The 12,470-nt window shown below is 39.4% G+C and overlaps 2 protein-coding genes across 14 annotated transcripts in view; one reads left to right on the plus strand and one right to left on the minus strand.

Annotated features, from left to right (window-relative positions):
* tau (microtubule-associated protein tau) overlaps positions 1-12,470 on the minus strand; it is a 32,248-nt gene extending 19,778 nt beyond the window's left edge. For 3 of the 13 annotated variants that reach the window (XM_070217780.1, XM_070217786.1, XM_070217782.1), the window contains exons 1-2: positions 1,635-3,134; positions 563-606 (exon numbers count right to left, since the gene is read on the minus strand). In XM_070217780.1, coding sequence (XP_070073881.1) covers positions 563-606; positions 1,635-2,997 — 1,407 coding nt within the window. In that variant the 5' untranslated portion in view covers positions 2,998-3,134. Of the gene's footprint in view, positions 1-562; positions 607-1,634; positions 3,139-11,757 lie in introns of those variants that run through there. The other 10 variants (XM_070217788.1, XM_017153796.3, XM_070217784.1 and 7 more) reach the window with 9 other exon arrangements.
* Positions 7,011-7,628, plus strand: RpS10a (Ribosomal protein S10a). The gene has a single exon (XM_017153855.3). The coding sequence runs from the start codon at positions 7,093-7,095 to the stop codon at positions 7,579-7,581; it is 489 nt and encodes a 162-aa protein (XP_017009344.1). The 5' UTR covers positions 7,011-7,092; the 3' UTR covers positions 7,582-7,628.

Consider the following 12,470-nt stretch of genomic DNA (forward strand, 5'->3'; position numbering starts at 1 on the left):
TTGTTTGTTTCTTTTGCGGGTTTTTGGCAATATTTGCCTCTTTCTTTCTGGTAGTTTTTACCTCGCACCTGTAAAGCTCACGTACTGCATGTATATTTCACATATATATATATAAAGTTGACTGAGTTATCCGTCTGTTTGCTCGACTTTTGTCGCACTTTCTGTGGGTTTTTCCGACGCGACAACTGCCGTCTGCCAACACAAAACTTAGTCTGAACTTTGGCGTCTGCACACGAACACACGGGTCGTGAAAACTTGGGAACTGAACTGAGAACTGAATTGTCGCAGACAATATGCTATATGGTATAGGGGCTATATGCTATATGGTCTCTAATGGAGCGTGGAGCTTGTAGCTCGAAGATCGCCCGCTGGTTGCCCCGGCCTTTTACAGATATTTATGATTTGAGAACAGAACTTAAGAACAGCAGACAGAGACGGTCAACGGAATTAAATTAATTTGTTGCCAGTTCCAGTTAATTTCCTCTCAATTAACGGCGACGCTGCCTTAGTAACAATTTATGGCCAACTAGTTAACTAGTTCAAAGCCTATAGATTAACTCACCTTCTCCTGAGTGGACTCATCCACGCCGCTGTCATTGTCACCCTCTGAAAAAGAAGTTGGGAACACAAATTAATTAGGGAAATGGAAACATTGAAAAACGCGTTTACTTGGGTTTTCCATTTCACTGATTTTTTTATACATACTTATCAGGAAGACATACCCATTAAATTTACCGATCTAAAATGTTTTCGTATTAAAAATATTATTTCTATACTCTGATCTATAATTATAAATCTAAAGTAGAGTTCTTGTTGTTGTGTTATAAAATCGTTTTATAAATCGTCATTATCATGTCTTTAAATTAAAATGGAAAAAATGAAAAAAACCTAAAACTATAAAAATTTGCGCTAATTTAAAAATCTATTAAATAATTTCACTAAAAAATTAAAAAGTCAAGATTTTAAAAATTCCTTCCAATTGAACACTATAAAATTGCCTGGGGACCATTTTTACCTCTTCAAATTCGAGACAAAATAAAAATTAGAACAGTTATTAAAGTAAAATCTAGAAAAACTTTAAATTATGTTCTATCCGATAAAAATAGATGGGACTTCCTATAATCACATATAAAGCGAAAAAAGAATGGAAAAGAGGTTTTAAGAGCTGCTTTAAACTTTGAAATCCCATACAGTTTAAAAGCTTACTTTATATTTAACATGTGGACGAAAAAAAGTCCTAAGTCCTAAGAAAATAAACTATAAATTGGCTTCACTAATTGTATGTGTTTCAAATCAGTGCTTTAAACTCTGGATTCTCAAACGTTTTTGAGGTTTAAAGCGCACTTTAAATTTTAAATTTAAAAGAGAAAACGGTCATAAGAAAACTGAGAAACTATAATAATTTTTAGGAATATTTAACTCCAAATTGGCTTCACTAATGGAGTGTGTTTCAAATCAGTGCTTTAAACTCTGGATTCTTTAACGTTTTCGAGGTATAAAACCCCCTTTAAATTTTAAATTTAAAAGAGAAAACGGTCCTAAGAAAGCTGAGAAACTGTAACAATTTGTAGGTATAATAAATAAACTCAAAATTGGCTTTACTAATGGCGTTTGTGTTTCAAATCGAGTCTTACTAAAGCCGGGCCCCTTTTTGGCCTCTCCCGCGGGCGGGCTCGTCTCGAAGGGCGGCTCGACGTCTTCCAGCAGAGGTTCGCCCATGGGATCGGGCCTCGAGTTGAAGGTCTTCAGAGGGGTGACTGCGGGACCCATGACCACATCGTCGTCGTCATCGTTGTTGTTGTGTGCACTGGCTGCCGAAAGAGGGCGTAGTTGCTGTTGCGGTGGTTGAAGTTGCTGCTGCTGTTGCATGTGTTGCTGCTGCTGCAGCTGTTGCGGTTGCATGGGCGGCTGGTTGAAGGGCGGTCGGTTGAAGGCAGGCGGTGCCTGCAGCGGTTGACCCGGCGGCGGGCGTGCAAAAGTGGGTGGCGGCGGTCGCTGCATATTCTGCGGAGGAAGAGGTCGAGCTCCCGGTGGCATTCCAGCTGGATTCCAGGGAAATCCGCCAGGTGGTCCCTGCCTAGGTGGTCCCTGTCCCTGTCCCGGTGGACTGAGGGGTCCTCCGGAGTTGGGCAGACGTGCCTGCTGCATATTCAGTTGCGGTGGCATTCCCGGTCGCATCGGAGGTCCTGGTCCCATCAGCAGGTTGCTCTTGCTGTCTGTGGTTCGCAGTGGTGGCGGTCTAACCGCCATATTGGGTGGCATGGGTGGACGTGGTCCTCCCACCATCCCCACCATCGGTCTGGCTCCTGCGAAGGGAGGACGTGGCTGTGGTGGTGGTGGACCCACCGCTGGACGCATCTGCGGTGGCAAGACAAAGTTCGGTGGTGGTCGCACATACTCGGAATGGGGTGGTACACTTTGGAGCTTGTTAAGGGAATTGGGTGGATTCTGTGCCAATGTGGGTCTGGAATTGCTGCGTGAAAGAGTGCGATCTTTGGGCTGAGGTGCTTGGTAGCCAGTGGTGTAGTCAATTGTGGTTCCGGGGGGACGTCGCTGCTGCCGCTCATATAAAGAGGGATTGGATGTATAATCTGCCACTGGTTGGGATCTTAGAGGTATTGCCTCTGGATTCTGCTGAGTTCTAACAATCTGTGGCTTGGAAACATCAGAACTATAAGATGAACCCTCCACCGAAACATTAGATGCGTAATCTGAGGATCTCAGAGGCTGTAGATTGCGATCCTCGTAGGAAGTAGCTCCTTGAAACTCAGTATTCTGCTGAGTTCTAACGATCTGTGGCTTAGAAACATCAGAACTCTGGGAATAATCAGTGTTTAGCTGAGTTCTTTGAGATGGTGGTTTGTTTCCTCCGTTAGATGAGTTATCAGGGTTATCATACGATACATACTCCTGGGATCTTAACTGCTGCTTGGGCTGATCTGCCGACTTGGTAACCGGGTAATCCTGCGGAGGAGTTTCCTTGCTCGATCCGTACATCCTGGAGAACTAGAACTTATCGCCTGTCGAGTCGGTGCAGAAATGTGCAAGTGTCGGGTAACCCAATACGAAACAGAGCCGCTTTTGGTGGCCAATGCCACATATATTGGCCCATATCATTTGCATATGTATGGCCATATATCGTTGTGGGTTTCAGTTTCATTTTCATTTTCTGCCTGCGGGGGTGGCGAAAGCTAAAGCTCGTGTATCGGAACAGACGTATCAATATAGTTCACATTGAGTATTGAGTGGGTGCTTTCAAATTTGATGGCTCTTTCTGCATTTGTTTACATTTTATTGTTTTGGTATTTTTGTGGGGCATTCTGTCTGTCTTTGGTTACCATTAGGGAATTTTGTCATGAAATTCGGTTGCCAGCTGTAACATGACCCAAATTGTTTTTGTGGCTTATTGATTCAACAAAAGTTTTTGGTAGTTCGGCGGTTTGGCAGGTTCTAAGGCCCAAAAAGAAATCGCAGTTTGATTTGTTTCGCAAAGGGTTCTTCATTCGATTCGACTGCCAATGATGTATGGGCAAGGTCGGTTCTGAATAAAACATCCATTAACCATCCGATTCGGCTTCTGTTATTCAAATTATGCTCGTAAATCATTTGTGCAGGGGCATGAAATACAGTGCTTAAGTGCAGGCTCCAAAATATATATGGTTTGATATATAATGGGTACTTGAAACCCAAAACTCACCGCATCGGTATCACTCATATTAGAATTTTGGACTAGGGATTTACGTTCTCGGCACTGTCTGGCAATTAACTTAATGCGGAAAAGTTTTGCATTTAAATTAGGGGTTTTCTACTTATTTTTTGGGTGAATCGATATAATTGCAAGGAACTAGGGTTCTTTAAACTGGAGGAGCTACACGTGCCACACCCGATTGGCAACTAAAGCCAGCAACTGCAACTTCTGCCGACTCAGAGTCGAAATGGCCAACTTCCTGGCAGAAAAAAATAATACAAAAAATAAAAGAAGAAACAGCAACTGCAAATTAGGGGCACAATGATTTGTGATTTACTGCTGCCGCGGCTGACATAAACCGAAAATTCCACACAATGTTCATGTCAACCGCAAAAGCAAAAAGAACGGCAACTCAACTGTCATTTGTGGCCAAATGGTCTTGGCCAAATTGATTATCAACAATATGGGGTTGGTTGCACAGGTAACTGCACATAGAAAACCCCCCTAGAATGCTTTTCAATTAGATTCACCCTCTTTTCTAGCTGGCAAGCCAGAAATATTGTTAACAAAACTTGGTCCTTCGACAATTGAATTCGCCACTGCAGTTGATTTTTATCCACTATCAGTTGTTGCAGTTGGCCATAAAAAACAAGCCCACAAAAGCCCATGCAATTGTATCGATTTTCCTGGCCAGAGGGCAATAACTTGGCTATAACCACGTACAGTTGCGAGAAGGCTAATGCACTTTGCACTTTGAGTATGTTTTTTATGTCGAGAAGGAAGTGTAGTTGATTTACCTAAAAGAAACACGCACTTTTTATAGGAAAATGTCACTAAACTTTTACTTAATTTTTTTTATTATTTATATTTAAGTTTTCTTAGACTTTTTATTTATTTAAATATTTTTTTATTTATTTCTGAGCCACGAGCTGACTCTCTAGACTGCGTTGTGTTTGGCGCGAGTGTTAAAACTCGACTGCTTTTATTTGCCTTTGAAAAATTTCGAATTACAATACTTAGAATTTGTTTTGATACTGGCGGAGCGTAAACTGTGCTCGTAAACTTCTCGGGGCGCATAAACAGAATGTGTCCTTGCGCAGTTCAAAGAGTAAGCTAGGATATTTCTTTTCCTTTTTTTTCTTTTTGGTTTCTTTTTGTAGAGCCCCGCTTTATTCTATTGACATACAAATTTATTAGTGGGGCGCCGGGGAAAAATGCAAATTCAACACGCCAACAATGAGAGAGCGCTGATTTTATATGCAGATTTCATTTGACTTGATTAATTTAATGGCCAACGGGGGAGGCATTTCGACGCGCATTTGTGCAATTTCTGGGCCGTAATCCTTTTGGTAGAACAGGTAATCGGTAATACATAATATATAGGAGGCACTACCACGCACCGCAAAAATATTATTATCCAGGTGTTGTTGTCATAGGTTCCCCTAATTGTTGTCTATTTTGTTTACAAGCAGCCAGCACGCAAGTTTATTGGGGGCTCTAATGCGTAGACATAAAAGTAAACCAGCGACGAACCCAACTGACATGAGGGTAGGACACTAAGGAATCATCCTTAGAAAGGGGGAAAGGATTTTAGTGTCTGACTAGTTCCTTACCCTAATTCGATTGTCAAGGTTATGGGGGTTTACTTTTCGGTTGGTTGCCGAGGTTGGGTGGGTTTAACAAGGACCGATAGATACGGCTCTTAACGTTTTTATGCTTATTTTTAACATACCCATTAGTGAAGCAAATTTTGGTTTATTTTACACGAAATTGCATTCCATTAAGTTGCATACAAACCTGGAAGAAATAGAAATAATTTGATTAATATTACTATGTCAATGTTTAAAAAAAGAACCTAATAATTGACTTAATTTGTTACATTTTAATAAGTTTGTTTGAACTGTTTTTCTATAATTTATTTAAAAATAACGTTTTATTTTGTTTTAAACGAATTCGCCTGATTTAATTTTCAATTCGCCTCTTGGTTGATGTCCTAGATAAGCTAATACAACAACCCAGGTTAAGCCAATACTACAACCTTTAACTGCTTGCACTGCTTGAATTTAAAAACTGTTTACAATTCAAATTTGAATTGTTTAATATGTTTTTCCTTACAAAATTGTAAGATATTAACTAAAAATTAGTTAAATAATGTAAATTATATAAAATATTTCACTTTACACTAAAAAAGATGCTGAAAAAGAGAGCCCAAACATTGTACATCATAATAATTAGCTTAAGCATTTTAAAAATCACCCTTTAAATGGAAAATTCAATTTTGTAATCCAATTAATTAGTAGAGAATTGCTTAAATATTATGTAAACCGAGTGAATTTAATCGGAAACGCATGCAAAGCAAGGTCGACTGATTTTCGTTGTCACTTGTCGATGGGGTGGATTTGCCACCCCCAATTGCTTTCGTTTTCCTTTCATCCCGGCATTTGTTTTGCTTGGCTTTTGGGGGATGCAGCCGGTCGGTGGGTGGGGTGAGTTTAAGCTCACGTTGTATCCATCGGCATGCCTTCCTTTTGGTTGGCTTCCCTTGGTCAATTTGTGTCTGCGTTTCGCTTCGCTCATTGATTATTCTATTCAGCATTCCTGCGGGGGAGGAATTCCTCATGTGGTTGCTTTGCCGCCCGAACTGCGCATGTTTGGCCAGAATATCCTGCGACGCAATAAAGATGAATCACAGTTTCGCAGGGAGTGTGAAAACAAAAAACGAAGCTAATGCAAGGTGCATGAAAAAGGGTGAATACACCGAAATAAAAGGGTCAATGGAAAAGCCCCTTGGCTTGAAATTGAGTATTTAATTTTTCAACTTGAGATAGAATGAAGAGTTTTTGATTTTATATGCAATCTAGATGTTTTCTTTTCATATTTTTATATATCTAATGGTTTTAATTGTGTGGAAAGGGCCATTAGGTTAACATTTTACAATATAATACGGAAAATTCAAGAAACTAATTGTTGCCAAACTTTTTAAAATATATTTCTATGGGAATTTTATAAATAAAGTTTGTATATAGTGTTCAAAAACGATAGTTCAACTAAAGTGTGGTACTATTTTAGGGATCTTAATGTTTCCGGACGGCTAAAAATAGATTCCTATTTAGTTAATACTTACGGTCCCTGATTTATTTCTAAAATTCCAATAAATATAAACTTTATTTCGAAAATTCCAATAGGAATACATTTTAGTAGTGTTTAAAAACGATAGGTCAAATAAAGTGTGGTATTATTTCAGGGATAGTATTGTAATTCCGATACTATAATACCATCCGAAAAAATCAAAACTTAAGAAAGGTCACATTAATTCAAGTTTCCTTCTTTTTCCTGTGACATTTCATCGAGTTAAGTTTGCTTTTCCGAAACTTTTCGTTTAATTTCAACCAAATAAGTCTAAGATGTTCATTCCAAAGGCCAACCGTGTCGCCATCTACGAGTACCTCTTCAAGGAGGGCGTGATCGTGGCCAAGAAGGACACCCGCGTCCTGATGCACCCGGATCTGGAGACGGTCACCAATCTGCAAGTCATCAAGGCGCTGCAGTCGCTCCATTCGCGCGGCCTGGTCAAGGAGCAGTTCGCCTGGCGGCACTTCTACTGGTGCCTGACCAACGAGGGAATCGAGGAGCTGCGCAACTACCTCCATTTGCCGCCCGAGATAGTGCCCTCCACTCTGACGCGTCCCTCTCGCTCCGACGCGGTGCGTCCGCGTCCGGGAGCTGGAGGACCTCGAGGCGGGGGCTTCGGAGGACCCTCCAAGACCGACGAGGACAGATCGACCTACAGACGTGCTCCACGCGATGGTGATTTCGACAAGAAGGGCGATGTGGGACCAGGATCCGGTCGCGTCGAATACCGCGGAGGCTTTGGACGCGGCTCTCGCTACTAAGGCATTTTGAAAAATAAATCAAATTAATTGGGATGAAATAATCCTCTCATTAATGTCATAATTCTTTGTTTATTTATCGGATTTATTACATTAGAATTTAGAGTAGTAACGATTTTCTTTCAAAATATCAATTTAGCAACTTCCGGTTGCCCTAAAAAGTTCACAACTGGCCAGACTTATAACAGGAATAACCAGTTGAACTTTAAAATAAATGGGCTTTTAAATATTACTTTTGGTTAGTTATGACTAGTGGTAAGATTTTATGTGAAATCGATTTTTTAAAGTTTAGTGACATCTTATTGGATAAAATTGAAAAAAAAAGTGAAAAATGTTTAAATGATCAAATCCTATTTAAATCCTATTGATAAACAAAAGATTTCACAAAAAATTCGAAGTTTTCTACACATGAAAACAAATACAAATGTTTTATTAAATTCTGTTCCTAAATTCCCAAGTTAGTACATCAGTTGTTATTCCCCTCAGCGACCGACACCTTATCAATTAATCAAGAGCCAAATTTATGGCTATATTGAGTTAGGACCTCTGGTGGCGCGTATTTCGTGTTGAACATGGCTTTATTTATGGATGGTCCAACTGGCTGGCTTACCAAACCGCGTAGCTTAAACATTTGTATTTTTGACGCACTTCGATTTATTGATTGGATTGCCCATGCCACAAAATGTGGCAATTGTCTGTGCGGCAGCCGCACGCACGATATGTCAGCCAAAAAGGCGATGGTGAGCCCAAAATGGACTTGGCTGCAACTTCAGCAACCAGAACAACAAATTATGCGGCGTCTGCTGAAAGAGGCATTAGTTAGTTTTAGTTGGGATGGGAAATGGGCGGGGGAATTGAGATAGTGATTGGGTAACCCACCCAACACTGAAGACTCCCCTGCGACTGGGGAAAGTGCCAACTGCAGACTGGCCATAAAATCGTGGAAAATCGGGCAAGTTCCAGTTATTTTGAATCGAAATCAAAGCAATCGCCCCCTGGCCGAGTTTATTGAACTGGAATTGGAAGTGCCAACTTTTGCACAAGGTTCGATGTTCGCGACGAAGCCATTTGACAACTCTTTTGTGGCTTTAATTAGAGGGCCGCTTTGAATTGGGGATTTGCATGGCGTCGCGTGTCTAGCGACACTTTGTTCGCGGGAAAACAATTAAGCAAACACCCAACAGTCCATAGTCCTTTATTAATTTTTTCTTTGCAGCCCGCCTTATTGATCAAACTTTTAATTTTTGAAATTAATTAATCAGCCCCTGAGAATGCCATCAGTTACACAGAAAAAAAGACTAAAGATCAAATTGATATGTGCTGGTTAATTTAAAATATTTTAAAAATAAAGTTATTCATAAAATTTTCAGAAAATATTAAATTTGATATATTTAAACAGTATTTTTATAACTTTTATGAAATGTTTCAATCATAAATATGACAGTAATCGGCTTTTAATAAGGTGGAAATGACCCTATTTCTTATAAAAAATTTTTTTCTGTGTACAAAATGCATTAAAATGCCAAAGTAAGAACCTAATGAATGTAGTTTTGTGCCCCATGTGCATGCTAATTTCGTGTCTAGTCAACAAATTAGCCATAAGGCGAGCTACAAATTCCCTAATCGATTTACCGACTAATTAATTAATCATAAAGAATAGAGACCATATGGGCAGGCCATGCGTATCCCAAAGTCACAAAATCTTAAACCAAAAACCCAAGTTCGTCTTGCTCGAATAGTTTTAGCAGAATTAGAGGTGCGCCACACAAATATGGCTCCAAATATTTGGTAATTGTTTCTCAAAGCGGAAACCTTAACAATTAGCTGAGTTTTTAGAGCTTTCCGTTAAGAAAAAAATAAATACCTACATAGGAAAAACTAGCGCACGCCCCCAAAACCAAGAAAAATCAAGAAAAACGAAGAAAAACCGAAAAAGACAGAGAGTGGAGACAAAAACAGAGAAGCGAAAATCAATTGCAGCGCCAAATGCAAATGAGAAATGAAAAACTGGCAGCGTTTTGTGATAATTGAAAAGCCACCGTGAAAATGGGTGACAGAAATTGCAGCGAATCTTGGCTATTTATAAAATCACTGAGTGTAGAATGAGAGAATAGATGGGTTTGTTTTCAATAGAGCGGCATTACGTCACATGATGAATATTAATATCAGGTGGGGGTATGAAGTATATGATTGACGAAGAAAGTAGAAAGCCTTTTCCCAACATGCTTATCAACACAAAGCACGACCGAGTGCCACTTATAATCTAGATGATATAGATGATTTAGGGCGGGTGACTTCATGTGCCTGAGAGAGCCTCCGATGGTAATCAACAACTATATTTCTACTTTTATTATTCGCCGCGAACAAAGCTATAGTATCGCCGCTCTATTGTTTTTGTTATTATTATTTAGCCGAGCCGGTTTGCTCTTGACTCGAACACACTTGATTTAATCATCACCCGAGGCAGGGGTGTATCTCTTTTTTGCTTTTTAGCTGCACACATATCACACACTGCCCTAATGAAGTCAACTGTTTTAGAGATGGATTCCGAAATGGATCCAAGTCGTGTGCGGAATACCCTTTGCAACAGGAAATTTAGAATAGAATTTAAAATTTAAGCAGCTGATGGGAGAGAAGTCTGGTAAACTAAATGACCCCGTGACAGAGGGTGCACACAGCTTTATTCGAAACGAGGTCAAATGCAGAGCAACCACAACACCAGTGCACTGGGAAAAATATTTACTTTATTTAGAGAAATTTATTTCCATAAAGGTGAAAAATACACTTTGCTCAATTATGCTAATTTTTAGACGATAAAAATAATTAGGTTTTTATGTAATTTTTAAATTTTTTTTAGTCTGATTCCTCTATAGTTTTAAAATGATTTCTTATTTTATTAAAGAAAGTATCTTAAATTATAAAAATGTTTTTTTGACTTGTGTAAATAAATATCTTTAGGTTTTACAACGAATACATATTAGATTTATTTATTTATTTGCTTCACTTTATGGCGACTTTCTTAATGCCAGTTTTAATCTTTCTCTGAGTGCAGCAGCCGCATTAGCACGAGCTACGCTGATAACTTTTATCGCAATCGTCTATATCTGTATCTATATCCATAACCACTATATCAGATAGATACACACTTGTACCTAGACAATGCAGCGGTCTGGACAATTAAAAGCTAGGGGGTGGTCTTGCAACCTGCCATAGTTGCAGGTCATTAAACCGAGAGAGCTGCGGGCACAATGAAGCCACATCCACATCCTGGCCCCTTCCACATCCTGCCGGCAGTCGAGCCCAAAAGCCGTAAACTTGCCGGTCTAAGCTGTTTTTCAAACAGATCACACAGCGAACACCGAACCGGCTAAATCTATTTGCATAATGTGAATGCGAATGTGGCGGGTGAATGACGTGAGTCGCGTCTGCATGTCATGTCCTCCTGACATAACCATCAATGTCCTGGGGTGTGCCGGCAATATAATTTGCCTAATTGAGCCGTATAGCTATCGCCTAATGCAACTGGGCTGAGTTGAGTTGAGCTGAGCTGAGAGAGGCGTGCCTTGAACTTTCCTAATTGATTTTCTGAAGCACACACGGCGTATGCGTAATGCGCTGTGAAGTCACTTTTACTTTGAAAAGCAGGTGTACTATATAGTACACAGATAATAAAAAGTATGGTGCATATAAGGTACTTTCATTTATTTATAAATAGGTGCTAACTTTTTTATGGGTCAATAATATCAAAAATATTACTATCATATCATTCAATAAAAGTACACTCATGAAATTTTTGTTCTATACCTCCGTCTAGAATCATACGAAAAAACTTTTAAAATATATATTTATTTAATGAAACCCGTATTAAGATGTTTTAATAGAATATTCCTGACATTATTATATTTTCTAAAATAAAAAAAAATTTCTCTTGATACTATAATCATTAAATTTAATATTTTTTCATCATCAAAAACATTATCATATTGGATAATTTATATTTTCTCAGTTAGCTCATAGCTTTACCACTGTTAGTAAGCTTTATATAAATAAATAAAATATTTTTATAAGCTGTAGAATATTATATCGATGTTTTTGACTCCAAAGTGCTTACAAAAAATGATCCAAAATATTGTCATTCTGTATCTACATTTTTTCCAGTGCTCTTAATATCCCCCTTACCTTTTTGATCCTGATTAGCCCTCGCAGTTGCAGGCTTCTGTTGTTGTTGCTGTTGTGGTTGCTGATGCGATGGTGGTGGTGCTTGTTGTTGTTGTTGTTGCTGCTGTGGTGGTGCGGCATTTGCTGCCGCTGCTTCCTGTTGCAGCTGCTGGTGGGGCAGCTGAGGGGGGTGGGAGGAATGGGGCTCGCCTAGTGGTGGCACAGCATCCAGCAGCGAGCTTTTCTCCAGGACATCCGCCATATTGAAAGTCGTACGAACGAGTTGGTATGTTTGTGTGTGTATCTGTATCTGTGTGTACCGTGCCTGTATTTGTTGCACTCACGGGAAAACTCAAAGGACCTCCTCAGGATCTGTCGGTATTTTTCCTGTGTGTGTGTATCTTTGGGCTAGTCCTTTTCACTTTTGCTTTGCACTTTGCACGGTTTTTCAGCGATTGGAAAATGATTTTGGGTCGGCGTTTTATTGCAATAGAAATACAATGAAAAATGCTCGCAAACAATAGAATATATATATATTTGACGACGTAAATGACAATATATGTAAATATTGTTTCAATTGCACTAACGCTCACTCACTTCACTGGCACTCGGCTATGTATTTTATTTGGATTTTTTGCTTGGATATTTGCTAGTGCAAATTTTAAATCGGCGAGACAGCACCCGCTCCGTCTTCTTGTCGGTTTGTTATCTCGTTTTCAAATGTTCATTTTAAC

The sequence above is a fragment of the Drosophila takahashii genome, chromosome 3R, assembly GCF_030179915.1.
Source record: "Drosophila takahashii strain IR98-3 E-12201 chromosome 3R, DtakHiC1v2, whole genome shotgun sequence".
Taxonomy (NCBI): domain Eukaryota; kingdom Metazoa; phylum Arthropoda; class Insecta; order Diptera; family Drosophilidae; genus Drosophila; species Drosophila takahashii.